We start from the raw sequence: 22588 nt of genomic DNA on the forward strand, positions 1-22588 counted from the left end.
CGCGACCCGCGCGGTCCCCTTGGCGCCCGTCGGTCCCACGGCCGCCTAGTGACCCCCACAATCGCCCTACAAAAGCGCCCCCTCCCCGCCCCTTCTCCCTAATGCCATTCCCGGTCGCTCTGCCTTCTGAGAACGGCTCGCCCACCCGCCCGGCCGCGCGAGGGCCTCTGAGGGCCGGAGGAGGAAAGAGCGGCTTATACAGAGGGTGGCCCCCAAGGACCCCGCAGGTGCAGCCCACGCCCCTCGGTTCCCCCTCCCCTCTCTCTTCGCACAGCCTACCATCCTGCAGCCTCCGGCTCGGCGCGTCCCTCTTCGGCCACCGTAGGTGCCAGCTCCACTCCTTTTTTATCCTTTCCCTTCCTTCCCTCCCTCTGGCCCGAAGCCCCGCCCCGTCCCGCCCCGGCTTCCAGGCCCGTAGCGTGGTGTACTGCGCAGGCGCCAAGGCTGCGGGGCGCGCGGGCGGGGTTGGAGGCGGAGAAGCGGAAGCCATGGCAACCTGGTCCTTGACTTCAGCTTGAGTTGCCCTGTCGTCATGGCAACAAGGCTGTCAAGTGGGCAGGTTGGAGGATGGGAGAGGGGGACAATGAAGTCCTCGCGCTTTGGAACCTTGGGGGAAAAGGCGGGAAAAGGGGTGAGAGGAGGCTGGAGCGTGTGAGGAAGCAAGGAGGGCGAATAGAAGTGGCGTGGACTCGTGAGAGGGGGCAGGTGGGCATTGGATGGAGGGAAGGCAGATGAGGAAGACAGCAAGACAAAGGGTAACAGGAGGGGGGTGCAGACGTAACTAAAGTATAGAACTTGACATAGGTATTTCCTGAGGACCTGCGAGATGCAGCACTCTCTTAAAGTCAGAGAAATGTGGAAGGCAAAGGAAGCGAGAACTTAAAGAGAAAAGGAATATAATATATAAAAGATGATGTATATAAAAGATGATAAATATAAAAGATGATATAAAAGGTGATGTAAAGAAAAGGTGGGGGCGAAGGCTGAATTAAGGTGAAAGGGGAAGAAATAAAGAAAATCTTCAAAGTCAGCACCGTCAGAACTGAAAAGGGGCAGATGTAATCCACACAGGTGGAAAGATGAGGATGTAAATTATAATATGAGCTTTTGGTTGAGAATGTGAGTGTGTACATCTCTGTGTGTTCCTGTGGCAAAGTGCTTTGTATATAAGAAAAAAATCTTAAATTTTGTCATGCTGAGAACTCAATGGCTATTTCTAGATAATTGTTGGTAAATAATGATGCTGTTATTTTTGAGCAGCACTTGAAGCATTGTTGATAAGGCCTTCACTTTATCTTCTTTCCCCACCTTTCTCTTTGTTTCAGAGGTAATTTTCTCTAGTTGCAAGAGGATGGGCCTCCTTCACTTGGGTGGAATTTGATCTTTGACCCTTACTTGATCTCCAGCCTGGGGGGGGGGGCGGTCATTTAACCCTCCATTTCCTCATTTATTTATTTATTTATTTATTTATTTTTAAAGATTTATTTATTTATGCATACAAGAACTGGGGTATAGGCCAGAGGTGTAGGGGATGAGAGGATTCACCAGAGACAGAGTGGAGAGCTGAACATACAGATATAGGAAATACACTGCTGAGGGGAGCAGCAGCACAGAAGACAGGAGAGGTCTGCTACGGCATGTGGGTTGGCTCCCTTGCGGGTATGGAACTCATGTTGCAGTGGCTGGCGGCAGCTTGACAGTGCTGTATCTTTAACCTCTGCACCACCAGGGAGGCCCCCCTCTATTTTCTCATTTAAAAGATGAAAATACACTGGGGCGAGACAGGACAGATCTGTTGGACCACGTGAGTTGCTCTCTTACCAGGGATCGAACTCAGGCTGTCGTGGTGGTAGCCCTGAGACTTAACTCCTAGGCCATTCTTTTACCCCCATACCTCTGGCATTGCATCCCAGTTCTTCTATGCAATAAAAAATTAATTAATTAAAAATAATTTAAAAAAATGAAAATAGTGATACCTACTGCAACCTGTGTGGCAATCTACCTGTATTGTCCCAAGGATGTATCTGGCGCAATGTAAACATTTGATACTTTCGATCCCCAGCTGCTCCCCAGCCACTGGAGGAGCGTCCCACATGGCGCGCAGACCTCTCCTGCCACCAGCTGCTCCCCTCAGCAGTGTACTTCGGTCCTTCTGCCTGCTCTGCTCCCCGCTCTGGCTCTGGTGAATTCTCTCACCCTCCCGCGCTTCTGACTGTACCCAGTGCTTGTATAAATAAATAAATAAATAAATAAATAAATCTTAAAAAATAAAAAATAAACATTTGATACTGGCAGCCACTATAATCATTTTCCTTTCCCACCTTCTTTCTTCTATTGCTTTTTCTTGCTTTCTTTTTCATTCCTCTTTCTACCCTGCCTGTACCTTAGGCTTCCCAATGGCATAGACATTGACTGAGCCATCTTGGTATAATTTTTAAGGTCAAGAGTAATATCAGGGCCTACCCGGTGGCGCAGCGGTTGAGAGCTGGGTTGCAAAGCTGCCCGCAGCCTCTGCAGCGCTGGTTCGATCCCCGGCTGCTCCCTGGCCACCGGAGGAGGGTCCCACATGGCGCGCAGACCTCTCCTGCCGCCCGCTGCTCCCCTCAGCAGTGTACTTCGGTCCTTCTGCCTGCTCTGCTCCCCGCTCTGGCTCTGGTGAATTCTCTCACCCTCCCGCGCTTCTGACTGTACCCAGTGCTTGTATAAATAAATAAATAAATAAATAAATAATAGCATATTAAACCTTTAAAAAAAAAAGAGTAATATCAGTAAAGCAATTTTACAGTTAGAAAGAACAGACTATTATGGAGTGGAGAGGAGTGGACGTGTGTAAGGAGGGTTGAAAACAAAACAAAGGAAAAGAAATGTGGGGAGAGGAGGTTGGATATGAGGAAGGACTGAGCAGTGAGGTAAAGACGGAGCAGAGAGGTAGGCAACAGCCGGTAAAATTGTGGAAGCTCTTGGGATGTAAACTCCTACACTTCTTGGAAAGCTCATACTTTCTAGACTTCCTTGTCTCTATGTGTGCAACTTGTTTCTCTAGCTGCAGAAACAGATAGGATTCATGATAAAACTGATAGAATTATGAGCTTTGCTCATGTATAACCAGAACTCAAGTGGTTCAAACTAATTAGAAGATAGTGGACTGGATTTCTTCATTGTTAATGAATGATGAATGTCTGAGTTGGTGGATCCAATACTGTTTGTACCTGTAGATGAATTCAGATGTGATGTAGTGGGTAGTTGGGAGTCGTTATGGTTGTCTGAGGTGATAAATAACGTGGTGAAAATGTTTTAACAAAGCTAATCCAATAAGGGGATAGTTCGAAAGACAAACTGGAACATTGGAAATCATCTAGGAGGCAGTTTGGGAATCTAGGCATGAGGATGAAATGAAGAGGGACAAATTAGAGAGATATCGGTAATGAGCAATCAACTAGAGTTGGTAACTCATCTCACTAGAGAAGAAAGAAGAAGCAAAGATGAGCCTGGAAGCTCAGTGGCACCATGTGCATAAGTGGCAAAATGGAAGAGGTGAGATTCTCCTTCATAGGTGCAGATGGTGTTTGCATGTCCTTCTATAAACCATGCTGATACCGCCCAGTGTCTGCTCTCATCCGTTTGAAGAGCTGTTCTCTGCAGTAGAAGCAAGTGCTCCAGATGATCTCTGAAGCCTTCCAGGTCCATGAGTCTGTGGTCTGTGTTTCTCCCTCCGGTAATGCTCTCTGTATTCACTTTTTTTTCTTTTTTTTTTATTTAAGATTTATTTATTTATTTATACAAGCACTGAGTAGAGTCAGAAGCACGGGAGGGTGAGAGAATTCACCAGAGCCAGAGCGGGGAACAGAACAGGCGGACTGATGAAATACACTGCTGAGAGCTGTGGGCTCCGCAGAAGAGGTCTGCGTGCCATGTGGGACCCTCACCAGTGGCCGGGATTGAACTGGCACTGCAGAGGCTGCAGGCAGCTTCGCAGGCTAGTGCTCACCCGCTGCACCATCAGGGGAGGCCCTGTACTCACTTCTTTTGCCTGTTCCGTAAGCAGCCATAGTCCCCCAATCATATTATTTGCAGTCAAATTTTAAAACTTTAAAAAAAAAGATTTTTAAAATTTATTTTTATGTAGAAGAACTGGGTGTAGGCCAGAGATGCAGGGATGAGAGGATTCACCAGAGACAGAGTGGGGAGCAGTACAGGCAGATCTACTAAAATACATTGCTAAGTTGGGGGCAGCAGGTGAGACAGGAGAGGTCTGTGGGGGATGGAGGGAAACTATATTGAATTCAGGCTGGTCTTGGGGGTTTGTGGTGGTAGCACTGAGACTTCTCCCTAGGCCACCAGGAGACCCTAACCTTTTATTTTTAACCGAGCAACTGAGACTTTATATGCTGTTCCTAACAGTCCTGATGGTTAGAATACTTTCTTTAGTAGATGTTTTCCATTCTTTTCCACCTTCTATTCTAAACTGCCTCCTGAGAGTTTGGGAACCCCACTCTATGAGTCTACAGGGAAAGAAAACAAGCTCCCACTGTAGCACCTGAAATTTCTAGACATTTGCTTCCATGGCCCTCTTTGCAATGCCAGAATGGGCCTGTCTCCTGGACTTGGCTAATTGGTGCATCTGTCTGCATTTTGACCTGAGAGGGAATGGGTGGACATGGGGTGATGGAGGGTAGGTAAGACTGGCAGAAGTTCAGAGGATCAAATTCCTCTGGTGACAGTGCAGTGGCACCAATGGCAGTGTCCTGTGGGGCAGAGGCACCACTGTTCCTAATGTGAAACCCCCCCAACCTGAGTTTCTGGCCCTCCCCTAATTCCCTGAGCTCCCCATTTTCTTTTTGCATTCAACACGTCATAGTTTCTGTTCCTTGTAACTAAGAAGTCTGGTAAACTTGGTACTCATGTCACCTTGTCCATTGATTATAAGATCCAGGGCCTCCCCGGTGGCGCAGCGGTTGAGCGCTGGGTTGCGAAACTGCGCGCGGCCTCTGCGGCGCCGGTTCGATCCCCGGCTGCTCCCCGGCCACCAGAGGAGGGTCCCACATGGCGTGCAGACCTCTCCTGCCGCCCGCTGCTCCCCTCAGCAGTGTACTTCGGGCCTTCTGCCTGCTCTGCTCCCCGCTCTGGCTCTGGTGAATTCTCTCACCCTCCCGCGCTTCTGACTGTACCCAGTGCATGTATAAACAAAACAAACAAACAAACCAGCAAACAAATAAATAAAGCATGCCTCTATAAAAAAAAAAAAAAAAAAAAAAAAAAAAAAAAAAAGATCCATCACCTCTTCGGCCATGAGGCCTTCTGAAGAACATCTTTTGTTTCTTCAAAGCATCTGGCATAGTGCTTGTTGATTGACTTCAATTATGATCTGTATACGTGGTCATCAAGCCCAGATATTTAAATCTTTTTCAAAATATGCTAAATTCAAATTTTATATTTAATATTATCTGTTTAATATCTGTTATTCATGTTAGATGATAAACTATCTTCTTTCCTTCCCCCCCCCCCCCCGGGCCTAATGCAGTGCCCAACACACAGAAGACACTGGATGTTTGTTGAATGAATACATGTATATTGGATCCCCCACTTGAAAATTCCATTGTCATCCCAAACTTGCCCAAAATGAGTTAATTCCTTCCTCCTTTCCCCCCAAACCATCCCATGTCTTGGTTTCCCATGCGTTCAATGCCCCCACCCTTTCCTAGGCTTGCAGTCTGGGTCATGAAAGACAACACTCGAGCATGGCTTAGTGCATGGGAGAGAGGGAGAGTCGACTGGCTTAGCTCTCCTGAGAAGGAAGGGAGGGAGAGATCTGAAAAACAGCCTGGCTACTTGGGGCTTCATCCTCCCGTTTGCCCTTCAGCCTGCCTTGCTAGTCTTTTTACTTTGATTTTGTTCACACTGCTTTCTGAAGCACCTTGCCATTCCCTCCCCATAGCCCTTTCATATATCTTTCAAGTTTTAATCAAGGACACATATACCCCCCTCCATGAGCCATTTTATTCTGGACCATACAGTCACACACCATGTACAGTGTTGCGGGAGATGGCTCCATGGGCTCTTTCCAGGTGGGGATGCTGTGGAGAATCCTGACACAAACCTCAGTGGGACAGCCCGTGGCACACCCACGCTGGAGGGGACAATATTGTGTGTGCGCCGTCTTTGCCTAAAACACCATGAGGCAGTGCAAGATCTGAACCATCATTTTACAACGTTCCTTCAGTCATTTTTGCATAGTTTTTCAGCTTCCTGGTGTCTGTTCTCCTTTGGTGCTTGAAGAACAATCACTTACGCTTTTTAAAAAATGCTTCACAGCACTCAATATAAACTTAGGCTTTTAAATAAATACTTGTTCATTTGAATGGAGCTCAAACGTGGCACGATTTTGGCCAGAGCCACAGCTACTTCTCTTCAGCAACTTTCCACTGGAGTCAAAGCGACACCTGGTGGCTCGGGGAGAAAAGTCTGCACTCAGAACACCTGTGCTCAAGCTCAGGCAAAGGCGCCAGTCAGATGCTCTGATGACTGGCAGCACCCTTTGCTCCTGACTTTGAGCCCTTGTCTGTGTTCAGGGAGACCTGCGTTCACAAGGCTGCAGAGGAGGGAGCATCCCGTGTGGTGCTGAGCACAGAGGTGCGTGATATGAAGTCATTATAATAACAGCTGGTGACTCAACCTCTCTGTATCTTAGTTTCCTCATCTCATCACATATGTGTTTGCTACTATCAGTACAAAGAAACTTGCTTGAGAAACGACCTAAAAAATGGTTTGGAAAGCAGATGGTGTCTCCTTGCAACTTCACTCCTATTGAATATTTTTACCATTGAGGGATTCTCAAAATTCCTATTCATTACCCACTCGTGGGCAGATGAATAATTCCATTGTGTGAGGTTTACAAGAAATCTGCAGTAATGATGGCTGGAGGCAGATATTGCTAGTTTTTCATCTCTAAAAAGTAAACAGAGGAAGAAAGACTTGGAATGGCCAAGGAGGGGGCCCATGCAAAGCCAAACAGGGCTGGGTAGGCTTTGCACTGTGAGACTGCATCAGCATCTTGATCCTGAAAATATCTGAGAAGAGCAGAGGGCATGTTAAATGGGGCACTTCCTGGAGCGAACTCCCTCTGCGGTGATGAGGCCTTCTAAAGAACTTTCTCAGCATGCGTGGACAGGTTTTGAACTACAGGCTGCTGAATTAAGGCTATCTTGTGCTTTTTGAAGCATCTTGTAGAAAAAAGAGGCTCTTTTGATTTCCAAGCAAATGTGTTACACGTAGGTAACTCCTCAACAACTAGCCCAGTGCCTGGATTTGGTCCTATTTTTCAGGGTGTAGGAAAGTGAAAAGGTGGGTCCCTGCATCCCTGAATGCTTGGACCGTGACCCCAGCTACCCTCTTGCGAGCCCAAAGTGGGGTCTATAGGAGAAGAAGGCAAAGAAATACCCTCCTATCAGAGGCTTCACTTGGTTTCAGTTTTCCTCATCAACCAAAGTCTGAAAATCTTAGTTACGATAAGACATTTTGAGACAGAGCACATTCATCTAACTTTTATTATAGTATGTTGTTATTGTTATATTTTATTATTAATTATCATTGTTAATCTCTCACTGTGCCAATATAAAATTAAACATTATCATAGGTTTGTATAGATAGGAAAAACACAGTATTAAAGGATTTGGGACTATCTTTAGTTTCAGGCTTCTACTGGGGGGGTCTGGGAAGGTATTCTCCGTGGATAACAGGGGAGGACTGTGTTCCTACAGGAAGAGGACTGCTTTAGAACCAGATGAAGTTTGGGCCACAAATCTCTGTAGAAAGAAGCCTCTTGTGAACTGGATCAGACCGCATCTAGTTTTTCTATCTCCTCTAAGCATTTAAAAGCAAGCTGAATGGCCTGTATGGTCTTTTTCCTCTGGCTTTATGACCACGTCTTGATCCTACAGAGCTTGCTAGTTACACAGTGACAATAGGGGAAGAAGAGCTCTTTGGGGGTAAGAGCATGTCAGCCTGTCTCTAAAGGGGATTGGGCTTTGGGGCCCCTCTAACTATACCAGACTTCCTTGGGGCACATTTTGATCATTATAATTTTTCAACTATAAATCAAGAAAGGGTATTCGTTCATTTGCTCACTCCTCAATCATTCAACATTGAGACCATTTCATGGCACTTCTCATCCCTGCTTCTCTCTCAAGGGGCAGTCCAGAGGCATTTTGGGGTACCTCAACATGATGTGCTAGAATGTTCAAAGGAGATGGGGTTGATTGGCACCTCCTTTGGGATTCTTTAGGATTTTCCCTCTTCAAGCTTTCTCTTCCCCTATGAAGCTGATGTAATAAGAGGGACCCCAAAGTCCAGTCAAGCCTTGAAGGAGTCTTCCTCTATCCTTAGGAAGCCAGTGGGTACCAGGTGAAGACACAAAGGAAAAGAAGGACCAGAATGGTCTTCCTGACCTTGAATACTTACAATGGTGGGGAACTCACTATCTTTTTTCTAGCAGTGTTTTGCCCAAAAACCTCTGGACTATGATTAGTTCCTAAGACATGATCTGGGTGTCCAGGGGGCTGGGTCTGTCTGCCGTATCTTCAGAGTTCTGGTACTGGACAGAATATAATTCTGTAAGATAGATTTTTTTTTTTAAGTTTAAAACATTGTCTTTGAATATATGAATAGAAACTAATTGGGGGAATGTATGTCTTCTGGAAAGAGCATTCAGATAGTGGAGGTAGAGAATAAAAGCCTTTTCAGGATGACATTTTAAGGAGGATATGAAGAGTTTGTGTAACAAAAGAACCTTGTTTCAAGGAACCTGATGTGAAAATGGGGGCAGGCGTGGTAGCATGCATACTCAAAGTTAAAGAGCACACATGAATACAGGCACTGTTACATACCAGGAAAAAGAAAAACTGGCAATGTGAAGTGGAGAGTAGTGATGTTGACTAGATTTATAGGGAATGTTAGGTGGAGCAAATGGATTGGGCCTGGGTTTGGAGAAGTGGGGAGTGGGGCTAGGTGCTGGGATGGAGCACCTCCATTGGAGGTGGTAGGAAGTGGCCCGCACATGGTGGGAACCTACAGGGACGGTGAATATGAGCAGGCCCGCTTGGGTGGTTAAAGTATTTGGGGGACCCTGTCCTTTTTGAGGATCATGCCCTGGAACCTTCTTGCAGAACTTCAGCGGCCAGTCCCATGGACTTGTCCATGGCAGGTCAAGGCGCCTTGGCCTATGGATGTATATTTCACAAGGATCCCTTTTACTGGAGAGGTCTAGGAACTGGCAGGATTTAGATTTTGTACTGTGTGCAATGTGAAAAGTACAGGCAGGAACTGTTTCTGGCATGTTTTTTTTTATTACTTTTTTTAAAAAATAACATTATTACTTGTTTACTTATCAGAAGTGAAAAGCATATCATTTAACACAATTTCAGGAATGTTGGACTCCACATTTGGGTATCCTTGGGAGTACTGTGTGTGGCTGTCACTGTCCAGTGCATGATGAAAACAGAAAAAAGAAAAAACAAGAACAAAGATTTTTTTCCACTGAAGAGCATGGTGGTGTGGTTAGGGTTGGATTGGATTACATTCATTCGCCATCTGTGTGTGACGCGTAAATAAACTGGTCTTCATGCCATACCCCCTCGCTAGCTGGTTCTCAGGAAGGTTATCTAACTAAGGTAGTTGAGCCTGAGTTTTCTTTCTCTTTCTCATTCTCTCTCACGTGTCCACTGCTCACACACAGCAGCCGGAAATGACACATTGAAGTGAGTCACCAATGCGGCTGTGAGTCACCCTGTAATTGGGGAAAGTTCTGTCCTGCTGGGTCGCGCAGCCCCTTGCACGCCTGCTCCTAAATATATTGGAAAATTTTGAAATCACTGTTCTCACTCTGGTCCCTCTCACCTACCACCTCCTTTTGGTCCCTAAAGTGGGCTGAAGTTGGAAACCTCGGTGGGGGTCCTAATCCATCCAGTGTAAAGGCAAGGAGAGGAGAGAATGAGGGGGTTCGGGCAGCCACGAGGTGGCAGTGTGGGCCCCACCATGCTTGTCGCCCAAGAGGGCATGACAGTCCCACAGGCAGACTCCTGTGAGGCAATGACACAGACCACAAAGGAGCTCGATAAGCAGGCTTAAATAATACATTTTTCTTGATAATCCTCTTTCTCTCTAACAAACACACAAGGACAAAGATGTAGATAAATATTCAAGAATACCCTTGGCATCCATCCCCCCCAGGAGATTGGAGCCAAGAGCTCACCTTTCTTCCTCTATGCCTACAAAGTTTATGGGAAGCAAAAATCTGCTTCTATGAGTAAACAAGTCACCTACACTCCAAAATAACAGATGCACACTTGCTGGGGCCAGGCCACGGTGGGTCTCCGATTTGGGTGAGTAATTGCTCAGCCAACCCATAGCACCTCTGAACCCGGAAGGATGGACCTTGAAATGAAAGGGTGCTTCTTCTATGGCCTTCTCTGGCCTGCCGCCAGCCTCCTCAGCAGTGGCAGACAGTGCAAGAATGACGGCAACGTGACTGGAACACAAATCATTTCTACCAAGCACACAAAAGCTCCTGTAAGCCTTGCAGTGCCCTCCTGCCAGGGCCTCAGTGGGATCTGGGTCTGAGGACCCGAGTGGGCAGAGCCATGGGCAGGAGCAGCTGTGCACATGGTTCTGTGAGTGTTACAGTCTGGTTTGGTGCCCTCAGGGAGCTGTGCGTTGGAGATCTCGCCCTGAGTCGCCCCGCAGGATTTGACTCTAAGGTTCTCCTTCCCACTCTCCTGAGAGGCTGAGGTCTAGCAGACAGATTTGAAAGATTTACCAATAAGAAAAAAAGGCAAATGTCTTTTCTTTCTCCAGAAAGTTTCATCAAAATTCAGAATTCTTCTCTCCAGAGTTTCTTCTCTGATCCTTCTCCAGTTCTGTCCCAGATGAGTCCTGCTTTGTTTCCGCCGTCAGGGTTCCATCACTTGGCCCATGAAAAGGACTGTTCCTGAGGATGGAAGAATCATGGGTAATGAGAACCAGAGGAACAACACAGCTGCTAAGGCCTGCGTTGGATGAAGGGAGATGTGAGAAGGTGGGTGAGGTTGAGTCAGCTGTGTTGAAGACTAAGCTAGATATCGGCATTGTCTATGAAGAGCTCTCCTCTGAGCAGAGGAAGTAGGACCAAGTTATGGACCTTGCCTGAGGCCCTCCTGGGTGCTTCTGCTCACCTGTGGGGTCAGGCTCACCTGTGGGGTTATGCCGCACCACAAACAGGAAGGGTCTGTCCATGATGATCTCCTCGGGGGCCATTCTGGCTGAGACTATGACAGCTGGAAGAGAAGGGACAGGGTCTCAGGACAGAGGGACTTCAGCATTGCCTGAGCTGATCACTAGTGTCCATGACGCCAGGCCCTGTTGGGAGGCAGCACTGGTGATGGTTTTTAGGAGGCGCGGTGGTTCTCCTGAACATGAATCTTGAAAATTTAGAGAACTCCTCTGAGGCTCGGTTTCCTCCAGGAGTTTGGTAGAGATCTGTCAACTCAGCTTACAAACACATTTATCTAAACCCTTTTAGGGCTTATTGATCAGCAAGTTCCTCCCCTGACTAGCCATTGTAAGAACACCCCAGCTTTCCTTAGGGGGAGCCTTTTCATTGCCCTCCTAGAAGGTATGGCCTGAGGCTCCCAGAAATGCCCCTGAATCCAGCCCACCTGTGGAGGAGGATGCCACTGTGCCGCTCTCGTTCACCTTGATCTTCACTTTCTGCAATGCCTGTGATAAGTAGAGCTGCTGTTGATCTGAAACAGGCAAACATGAGAGTAGATGAAGCAAGGTTCTCGGGAAAGGCTCCGCTGTTCTCATAGGAGCCCTCTAGTCCTCCAGGACAAGAGAAAGGAAAATCTCTTACCTGACAGACTTGTGAAGTCCGCCTGGTTTACATTAAACATGTCAGTCATCCCCAAGTTCTCCAGGGGGCCCCTGAGGTCAATTTCACTCTTCAAGGAGAACCTGTACACAGAACAGGGGAAGCTCAAGCTCAGGCTGTCCCTGGCTGCCAGCACTGTCTGACCCAGTCCCAGATCAAGTTTCTCCCCAGCAGCCCGAGAGGGTGGGGACAGATGTGAAGGTAGAAAAGCGAGGCTTGTTTTTTCAAATCTGTTTGCAAGTCTCTCTCCTCACTGGCGGTTTCTCATATTAATGAACCTTCTTCTGCAATCTCCCCTCCTCCTTGAACCTATGACTAATTACTTTGCTCAAATAAAGCAGTCATTTCAGCATAATTTTATTCAGTCTGGTTGGGGGGGCCAAGAGAACATTTTCCCACAAGGCTATTTGAAAGAAAATCTGGCTTGTAAAGTGTTGTTTCTAAGAGCTAACCTTGAAGAGGACTCAAGCAGTGAGGCTTTGGGGTGCTCTCTGCTTCCCACCAGGGCACAACTAATTACCTTGATTTTTGAAACAGGAGGAAAGAGAGAGAAAACTGACTAAATTCTCCTCTTTCTCCCCAGTCTGGCATTACAGAATCTGGAAATTTGGGGTCGGTGTGTTGGGAGGCTTCCGTACAATTCTAGAATTACCCAGCCTCTGGCTTTTTGACTTTCTTTTCTTTGATTCTACAGAAGGGTTTTTTAAGCCTGCTTTGTTGGGTGCCAACTAGAAACTGTGGTCGGGGCTGCTCCATCTGCAGAAGTGGCTCCTTTGTTCCCGTTGTTTGGATACGGACTTGGGATGGGGGGGAGTGAGGGACACCCATAAAAGGGTATAGACTGATTTATCCCTCCATCTCCATCACTTCTCTGACTCTTCCCTCTCCTGACTTGCATTCTGAGGGTGGTATCAGACCACGTGGGGCACAGTTTAGAAAAGCAGAACTGGGTGGAGGGATGATGAGAGGAATCTTAATCAAACCCAGGCTTGAATGTTTCCCATCAGCCTCCCACACATGTCCTTGCCCTGCAAACGTCAAGTTTGGGAAATATGTTGGGGGTGGTAATTTGGGAGACCCGGGGGAGGGAGGTAGAGGGGATGAGGACAGTGGCGAGTGTGGCTTACTTGGGCAGAACCAGGAGGCGTGGGAGTCTGGTCATATTCCCTTTCCAGTGGCTGATAAGCTGGGCATCCAGGATGTTGGTGAGGGCAGAGAGAGGCACCTCTTTCTCATAGGGAGCCGCGATGAACATGCTGATGGTGTCCCCGTGGTAGGGCAGCTCCAGGATGTCATAGTAATGGCCATCGGGGGTGGTAAACTCAGCTGCGAAGACATCAGCAGCTCTTGTTGAATCTAAGCCAGCACTGGGTTTCCAACTGGTCCTCGGCCCCTCCACGCTTTCTGGGACCCAGCTTTCCATCCTGGCTTTTGAGCCCTCCCACACACCACACTCCCCTTGTAGTTGTTTTTAGTCATGTTTCCCTTCTCTTATGCCAGCTCTCTTGTCTTCTGATTTCTCTGCCTCATCTTGGCCTTCTGTACCTTTACTCCCCCACTCTCAGCCACACATTCATTCCAATCCTCATTGCCTTGGTCTCAGCTTCCACACAGCCCTTTCCTCAGCAGGGGGGAAGGTTTGTGGGCCCCAGGTGATGACACTGAGGACCAGAGAGAGGGGTCTAGAGGACAGATGTGGATCTCAAAAATTTCTGGATCTCCACTGTTCCAGTGACCCCGGGGTCTCCTACTTGGGGAGTCTTTGCCAGAGCTGGGGTATATTCTAGGCTTTCTCATCCCAGAAATGGGAGCTCCTGGACATGAGGTGCTATAGTCTTGGGATGTAGGAAGGGACTCTTGCACTTACTGTAGTTGAACTTGTTGGTCTGAGCCATCATGGGCACAGGGATGGTGCTGCCGTCAGGCTTGTAGAAGAGGCGGTCATGGGTGGCAGACTTGGGGAAGGGTGTCTTCCACTGGCCGTTGAAGTAGAGGGCATTTACTAGCACCAGATGCGTCAGCTGATCCACAGTCCCTTCTCCAAGTAAGTCGGTGATCATGCCTATGAGAAAGCCAGGGGGTCGGGAGATAGCTCTTCTTTAGTCCCTTCAGACAGTTCCCTTCAACTCCCAATCTGCAAATGGATGTCTGTCTGTTCAAACGATCCAGTCAGATGACAGACGGGGGGTTTAAGTGAACCAATCTAGTTGCCTTTAATCTGCTCCATCTTCCTAAAAATCTCAGAAAGGATTCCAGTTCACCCCACTTTCTAGATCCATGAGCCCTATCTTGCAGCAGACCTGGAAATATAAGTCTTACTTTGCTCCCTCAGCTGCAATCTCTAAGGGTTGTGTGTTATAAATAACCTTGTGGTGGTTATTTCCGTTCTTAGGACGTCTCACAACACTTTCTAGGGCTGCCTTTAGAGCAGCCTCAAGAGAAGGCCTAGTTACAAAAAACATGACACTTTGATTCTCAAAGCCCTTGACTTCTGTCTACAGACAAGCGTGTGCTCAAAGCTAGAAGCTAAGATACCTGGGCTTGTTTCCAAACCCCCTTTGTCTATCGTCCCTTAGAACCCGCCTCCTTTCCCTGCCACTCACCTTTTGTGTGTTTCTTCACCCAGTCATTGACGATGAACCTGGCTCTCTCCACCTCTGAGAAGTCCACCTGCTTGACTGTGGTCTGGAACAGCCTGAAGAAACGGGACATGAAGCCTGGAACCAGCTTCAGATCCCGCTGGACGAAGATGGCATTGGCAGTGCTGATCTCATCCTTGTTCCATGGCCCCAAGAGTTCCTTGTGCAGTCGCCGGAGGGCAGGCGCCATGCCTTTCTCTGTGCCGAGGAAAGGAGGAAAGGACTCCGTGAGCCCCTGTTGGATGGAAGGCTCCCCCCAGGCCAACATTCCCCCAATGAGAGGCCCAACCCTGCCCCATGGATGGTTGCTGCTCTCCCGGGGTCTCTGGAGGGAGATTTAGTCCCAAACTGCATCTCCCTCCTTTCATCAAAAATCTCAGGTCCTAACCCTGTCTTTGGGTTAGCATATTTTTCTCTGTTTAACTTTTTTCTTACAATAATAATAGGAATGCTAAACATTTTATATGCCCAATTCAATTTCAGCCTAACAGCAGCTTTCTGTGGTAGATCCTTTTATTGTGCCTATTTTGTAAATGGGTAAACTGAGGTTCAGAGGGGTGATGGTTACCCAGTCCATAAGTGGTGAGGCAACACTATTTTACAGCCAGCCCCTGGCCCGCACACCTTGGGGCTGAGCAAGGACCAAGGGATGCGGTGTGTGGTAGAAGGAGGTGGAGTGTCCTGGACGTGGCAGTGCCTGGATTGCAGGGCTAAGCTGGGGTCAGCCTTTCCTCTGCTTTGGGCGGGTCCCACCCCTGGCCCGTGAGGCCCCTCCTGCTCGCCTGCTCTCACCATCTGTCTTGAATCCCATCGCTGCTTGGATCTGCCGCCGGGTCTCTCCCGCTGTGGTCAGCTGCAGCATGGCCATCACAGACGCCACCCCGTAGGGGGAGAAAGCCACATTGCGATCCTTGGAGGACTGTGCCAACTGCCGGAACACCTTCACTCCAAAGTCTGTGGCCAGGTGAGCTGCCTGAGACTGGCGGTGGTGGGAGGCGGAACCCTCACCAAAGATGAGGGCCAGGCCCAGGCCTAGGCAGGCAAAGACCGGAGACATCTGCATCCTAGGAGTGGGAAAGTCTCCATGAGGGAATGTTTCCAGAAAACTGGCAGGTGGGGGGGTGAGGGGAAGGCACTTGGCCATGGACCAGACTCCCCGTATTTGCCACTGGAAGGCCGTGAGTGAACACGAGGGCAAGACTCAATAGGAAGCCACGCTGGGGGCCTCCCTGGTGGCGCAAGGGGTTAAGCACCACACTATGAAGCTGTCCACAGCCCCTGCAGCATGAGTTCGATTCAGGGAGCTACCCACATGGCGCAGCAGACCTCTCCTGACTCGACCGCTGCTCCCCTCAGCAGTGTATTTCAGTCAGTCTGCCTGTTCTGTTCCCCGTTCTGTCTCTGGTGGATCCTCTCACCCTCCCGTGCCTCTGGCCTGTACTCAGCTCTTGTATGCATAAATAAATAAATCTTAAAAAAAGAAAAAGAAGAAGAAGCCACACTGGGTTTGGAGTCTGAGCTCTTCCCTTGGACTGAGCCCCCGAGAGAGATCTTGGAGATGGCGGGCACCACTCTCCACCTTCCTTCCCTCCCAGGAGGCTGCAGAGCTAGAGCTTAACATCTCTTATTCGTATGATGCTTTTAAATTCTCTTACGATGTTTTCACAACTGTTGTTTCGCGTCAGCAGGTGTGAAAACTTCCTTTCCTGAGGTGGGAAGGAGCGCATCTCTGTGGAGAGGGACCCGCAGAGGACGAGCTGCTGGGCAGTGGGCTGTGGGGGCTGGCCTCTGCCCTGCTGCCTGCAATCATTGCTACCGTAGGTGGACTCAAGTGTGCAGCATGTGCGGGGGAACACAAGACAAATGGGGGTCTCTGATGGAGGAGATTCGGGTGGGAGGGTAGCCGCTGCCTTAACCTGAAGGAAGAGGTGGAGAGAATTTGCTTTTTTTTCCTTACCTGAAGGTCTCAAGGTGCCTTGTGAATGGCGGTTTGTCCTGCTGCTGCTGCTGCTGCTGCTGCTGCTGCTGCTGCTGCTGCTGCTGCTGCTGCTGCTGCTTCTGATGGTGACTCCGCTGCTGGGCAGGGGGTGTGGCCCTCTTGACAGTGCTCTTGACCGTGCAGCCAGAGGCAGCTGTGCTCCTAGGAGGCCGCCACCTCCCTTTATACCAGATGCGGGCAGGAAGTAGATGAACTCATGGCCCGGCCCCACCCACTTTCTGGCTCTGGCTATCTGTCTGAACAGCCGGGCCCCCTCAGCACCTCCCCTGTGGGACTTGCTGCAGCGTGCGTATGTGTGCGTGCTGCGGCGTGTGTACGTGTGTGGGGGCCCAGGCGCAACTGAACAAACTCTGATTTGGTCAGTCTCTCCCGTGTCCCTGTCTCTTTGGATGTCATGCCAACATGACCCTTGGCAGAGCCACACAGTCCAACTGCCTGGTGTTTGGCATGTGTTTGGCAGTGCTCAGCCTGGGGAAAAGCAGCTCACACGTCCACTGTTTGGAGAAATGGGTCACTGTGGAGTTATCAAAGAAGCTAACGGTCCTGTCCTGTGGCTGTGCCCCCCTGCGCCAGTGCTGCCACCCAGTGCGCCCGCACAAAGCCAAATGCTGCCAGTGCTACCACCCAGTGCTGCCAGTGCTGCCACCCAGTGCGCCCGCCAACCTGAAAGAAACATCCCTCCCTCCTCTTGGCCTCACCCCACGGCCAGAGGGTACAGATTGTGCCAAGTGAGCGTCTGGCTCTGACTGTCTAGGACACGAGCCCTGCAGAGAACTCCTGTCTTGCCTCTTCCCTGCCGGGCACCTGCCCCTGGATGATGCATGGCTGAGTCCCCCACGGGCCCAGACGCCGGCAGTGCCCCCAAGGGCTCTCTTTGTGTCAACAACCCTGTCTGGTGCGTGTCTGAGGTGTGCTGGGAGGCTGAAAAGGACCAAGGGTGACTGGAGTAAAGCAAGGAGCCTGGCCTTTAGGTTTCCTTTCTCTGAGCCGCCTGCGGGGGGTGGGGGTGGGGGTGGGGGTGGGGCGGCGGTAGTGGGGAATTATGCCTTATCCCTTTCCTCCAGAGCCAGGCGGGGCTGGAGCAGGGGAAGAGGGGACAGAAGTGAAAGAGTCAATTCATGGTGGGTTTGGGCGGGGGTGCTTCGAGGGCGTTGGGGTTGGGCGTGGAAGAGTGACCAGAAATTCTCTAGAGACATTGACTGAGGTGAGTGTGTAGGACCAGACCAGTGCATTTGAGGGCTTGGAGCAGTCAGGCTCCCTTGGCTGTGTGGCCCGGATGCTGTGGACAGAAGGGTGTCTGGAGGGAGGGTGGGGACAGTACATTTGAACTGGGGGCCCACACACTGTCCTGCTCTGTGTAGGTGGCGGGGTTCAGCTGGGTGTATCCATGGCAACAGCCGGTGGTAGAATCATAGGAAGTTGAAGTGGGTGGTAGTGTCGGGATATTTGTTTTGGATTTTTTCAGTAAACAGATACCAAGGGCAACCGGTGCTGGACAGCTTTCATCTTCTCTCTGCCTCCGTCTTTGTTTTCTCTGTTGGCCCTGGAGTCAGGTGGGGATGTGGGTGGCGAGGATGAAGGGGAAGCCTCACTTGGAAAGTTAGGGTCACTGCCCCATTACAGGGCCGCTCCCAGGTAACAGCTGCCTGTGCATGACTTTGCCTCTTCTCCATCTGGCCTTCGTCCCTAAGAGCATGCCGAGGTGTGAGGGGGCATTTACTCCCAACTTCTCTTGGGTGGGAAGGACAGAGAAGTCCAGCCCCCAACTCATCTCCTATATGCCCAGAGTGCCTTGCTGTCCATGCTTGGGGGTCAGCAGAGATCAGAGATCTGGGAGTCTGACTTGGAAGTTCCAGGCCTCGAGTGTGCAGAACAGTCGGTCAGGACTCGGCTGAAAGTGGCTCCCCTGAGGTCCACCATGCCTGGCTTCTCCAGCCACTTATGCTGAACCTTGTCCCTTCCTCCTTGCTATTCCAGAAGCTGTAGTCCTCCAGTTGCTAGGCTTCAGTCATAAAAGCCCCTGCTGATTTCCATGGACAGCCTGGGCCCCATGGTAGTGACCAATTGTCCTCACTCCTCGACCTGATGGATGACCCTCATGTCATTCTGGAAAAGATAGTCCATTCCTGGCCACAGGAGGGTCCGGAAGCAGCTGTGTGTCCACTAGGGGAAGGGAGAGTGTTTTACATTGGAAACAGAGAGGGCTGACTACTAAGGGGTATTTTCCTAAACGTGCAGGACTTAATAGTAGTGATGAATGTACTGTTATAGGGCAGCCCCGATACAAAACGGGGTGCCTGACTGTGGGTCCTCACCCGCGCGCTTAAAGGGATTTATCAATGCTCTACTGCAGGCACACACGAAAGGTTAATAAAGGTTTATTTACAAGGAAAGGGGAAATGAGGAAATGTACAGCTCAGGGAGAAGAGTGGGAGACAAAGTTTTAAATGCGTCCTACCAGATCCGCCGATCTTGAATCCCAAATGGCGCTCTGAGAGCTGGCCGCCAGCCAGGAGCCGTGAAGCCAGGAGGCGAGTGACAGCGAGTCAGCCCAAGGCCCACATGTTTGGTTTTCATACCCAACCTGGCTGCTTAACTCCACCCTCAGGTCCCAGGCACCTTCCCTTTGGTGGTGACGGGATTTGTCTTTCCCAATGTCTTGATGGCTTTTGTCTGGAGTGGGGGTGGGGTCCACAAAGCCTGTATGGAATTAGCTCAGGACATCTTTTCCCCCTAACAGTACCAAGGCAAAGCCTAGTGTAGCTGGATCCCACACTGGTTCCTGAGGTTTCCTTTGACTTTCTGATAGCGGGAGCCGCTAGCCGATCAACCTGGACTTGACCCTGGACTTGACCCTGGTCCCCTGGCCCACTGTGTGAAATGCCTCACCGTCACATGCCTACCCTTGGAGACCTTCCTTTCCTCGGCTCAGGCCCCCACTGACACCCTTATCAGGATCTAGTCTGATTCAAGAGACCGTCATAGTCTCTCCTCTCCCTGAACCCCAAACTAATACCCTTGGCACAGTCATCTCTGTCAAGCCTGGCTCTTTTGTAAGGGGTCAAAAGGACACAAAGGAAAAGTCCATGCTGTTGAAATAGCTGGACCTCTGGTTCCTGAAGGGTCAGAGATAAGAGGATGTTACAGGGCTCTGGATTTCTGGGGGAAATTTTGATTCCAGCGGCTGGGAAAGATGTTTCCATCTGCCCTGCAACAGGTGGTCTGTGACTAGCCCAGACTCACAACTTCTGGGACTGTCCCCCACCCACCCGCAGGCCCCAGCAGCCCACTGGGATTGAGCATTGGTCAGCACCATGGTCTCTCCGCTCTTCACCTCCCTTCCCGCCTCCCACTTCATCTTTGCTGTCCCAACGCCAGCCACCCCCTCCTTTTACTTTGTCTTTTTCGCAACTGCCTCTTCTTGATCTCTTCTCTGCAACCCTCTGCTGTTTATCTCCTGTCCCTACCCACCGCTCTGCCCTGGTCTCCCCTGTGAGATCTCACCCTGTCTCCCGCTCTCTGCTCTCTGCTTTCCGCTGTCTCTGACTCAATCCCTTTCCCTCTCCTCTTCCAGAATCCCTTTTACAGTCAAACACTCTGCTCCAAGCCTTCTTGTGGGAAGGACAGCCTGGCTTCCTATCAGTTACACAGGCTCCCTGGAATGTTGGAGCAGGCCTCTAGATTCTTGGTGATTTCACTGGGAGAGCCGGGGGTGGGAGGACAGGGTCCTGCTAACTCACAGCACTATTTTGGGCCTGGTCACTCTCCAAACTACACAGCACCAAAAATAGCCCGTGTTTGGGCTGGACTCTCTGGCCCTCTCCGAGGAGTGAGCTCAGGCCCGGCTCCAGGTCACAGCCACTTTCACTGATGCTCGTGTTCTGGGGGCAACCCAAGAGGCCTGCCTCCCCCTGGCCAGGTCCCGCCTCACACGACGCTGACTCCCCCTCCCCTGCTCCAGCCCCTGGTCCTTTCTGCCCGGTCCTGCCCCTGCCAGCTTCAAGTACCCGGGGACCTTTCTTGGGCAGTTGCTTTCTCCCCAGGCATATCAGAGGCTGGGGAGGAGCGGAGGGGAGGGCTCCAAGAGCCACTTGATCCTATGCAGTGGCAGGTGAGCGTCCTGAAGCCCAGAGGGCTGTGGTGTGCTGAGGACGCACAGTGACATTCTCTGTGCGTGGAGAACCGTGGTCTCTGGGTCAGACACTTTGCTGCTCGCGCGCGCGTGTTTGGCAAAGTTTAGCTCAGGGAGTGTTGTCTGGAGGTAGAGGTGGAGACGGAATCTGTCGATGGGTGGGGCAGTTGTCCCACCCTCAGGGTTGTTGTGAGGACTATGTGACAGGCTGTCTGTGGCCCGCATTCTAAGCTGTCACAGAGGGGCCGCCCTTGGTTGGAGCAGAGCCAGGACAGTGACCCAGACAGTCCCAGAACTGACCCCAACCCTGGACGTGGGTGTCCCCCCAGCATGGTGGGAAGGAGGGGAACTTGTTTTACCATCCTGGTAGAAATCAGCCGGAGCTTGATGGCGCCCCGTCTTGGCCCTCTGGACCTGCTCTGCCTCCCACAACCCTTTTCCCTTATCAATCCCCCATCGCACCCAGCACACGTTAATACCTGTGTACACGTCCCTTTGACTCACCGTCACTTCTGACTCTATCCTTAAGCCACTGTGGCCATCATGTTGTCTCACCCGTTATTTCCAAGGGGCAGGAGAGAGGGCAGTAGCCCCTTCCCTGGGTACCCTAAACCTTCCAGGCAAGGAGGCCTGTTCTCTTGGGAGAAAGAGGGGTAGCGAGTGGACCCCAAACAAGGGGAGGTTTGATAGGCAGGGAAGGTGGGTGAGTGTGATTTCTGGGGTAGATATCATCACAGAGGCTAGTGGGGATCAGTCAGAATGAGGTTGTTCAGGCCTGCAGTGCACCTCTGGGTCACCCGAGTTGGGTTCCATCTCTCCTTGCACTTCTCTTTCCCCGTATTTCTGGATTGTCCAACTCTGATTCACTTTCATCTTTACGAGAACTTGTTCCTCATTCTTTTGCATTTCTCATGCATTTCTAAGTCTCCGTTTGTCACTTTCTCCAGACACATCCTGTTTTATTTTACTTTGGTTATTATGTGAATCTTGACTTCCTCAAAATGGTCAAATATTTTTTTACAATCAATGCTCTGAGAAATATAAACACCTCCCTCCCCTGAAGGAATGTACACACTGGGACAGAACTAATTAGAAAAAGCCATAAAACTGTCTGTTGAGTGGGGAGACATAGGCTGCTGGGTTTAGGCTCGAATGTGGAGGGAGGACTTCCTGGAGGAAGTGGGCTGGTGTTGGGTTATGAGGCAGGGGGCAGTATGGATGGGAGGGGCTGAGGAGATGCAAAGGCCTATGGAAAAGGGGAGAAATTACTCCATCTTCTCTCCATACCCTCACCTCTAGGGAGCAAGCTTTCCTTTTCTGCCTGAGGCACCCCGTCTCCATCTTATTCCCCTCTTGGGCTTTTGTGTTCTAGGTCTCTGCTCTTTCTATATCCTCTGCCCACCTCCTCAAAACACATATGTGTTCTAGTCCATATTCTGACTGTGGACTTGACTTCTCCCGAGCAGAGCAGACGCCGAGAGGTGACCCTGCGTCAGTAGGGGGTCAGTGGGTGGTGGAGGTCTCGGGACGAAGCAGCCAGGGTGACACAACACAGATGGAATTTGCCACTGGACAGGGCCCCGTTCCTTCTCCCTTACTTCCTCACCGTGTAGAGCTGGGCCCTCTCCACATTTCTTTTCATCTGAGTCATCCTGGGATACCTCAGCTGGTGTGGCGAGCAGAAATTCAGTTGGGCTGCTGGCTTGCAGGGGTCATCCTGGGCCTAGAACCTTCCATAGCCCTCATGTAGTTACACAGCTATAAGGGCTGGGGAGCGTGGGTACGGTAGGTGAAGGAAAGGGAGCAGGGGTTCAGGGAGGCCATGTGACAGCGGCTGCCCCCTTGTCCTCAGCACAGCTGTTTTTCAGGCAGCTTCTGAGAGTCTCTCCTGGGACAGGTTAGATGTCCCATCCAAA

General features: G+C 50.3%; 1 protein-coding gene across 4 annotated transcripts; it reads right to left on the reverse strand.

Moving 5' to 3' along the window:
• Positions 1 to 10943: 10943 nt before the first annotated feature.
• Positions 10944 to 15604, reverse strand: SERPINE1 (serpin family E member 1; the record flags this gene model as incomplete). Of its 4 annotated transcripts, none has more annotated exons than XM_084251154.1 (8): positions 10944 to 10981; positions 11223 to 11306; positions 11688 to 11774; positions 11885 to 11985; positions 13030 to 13228; positions 13770 to 13964; positions 14506 to 14739; positions 15334 to 15604. In XM_084251154.1, 8 exons carry the CDS (start codon positions 15602 to 15604, stop codon positions 10944 to 10946), a joined length of 1209 nt encoding a protein of 402 aa, XP_084107280.1. The 4 variants fall into 4 exon arrangements, with proteins under 4 accessions (XP_084107280.1, XP_084107279.1, XP_084107278.1 ...); XM_084251153.1 differs by having other exon boundaries at positions 11223 to 11327; XM_084251152.1 differs by having other exon boundaries at positions 15295 to 15604.
• Between the last annotated feature and the right edge of the window lie 6984 nt (positions 15605 to 22588).

This window comes from Talpa europaea, assembly GCF_964194135.1.
Source record: "Talpa europaea genome assembly, chromosome: 12".
Lineage (NCBI taxonomy): Eukaryota > Metazoa > Chordata > Mammalia > Eulipotyphla > Talpidae > Talpa > Talpa europaea.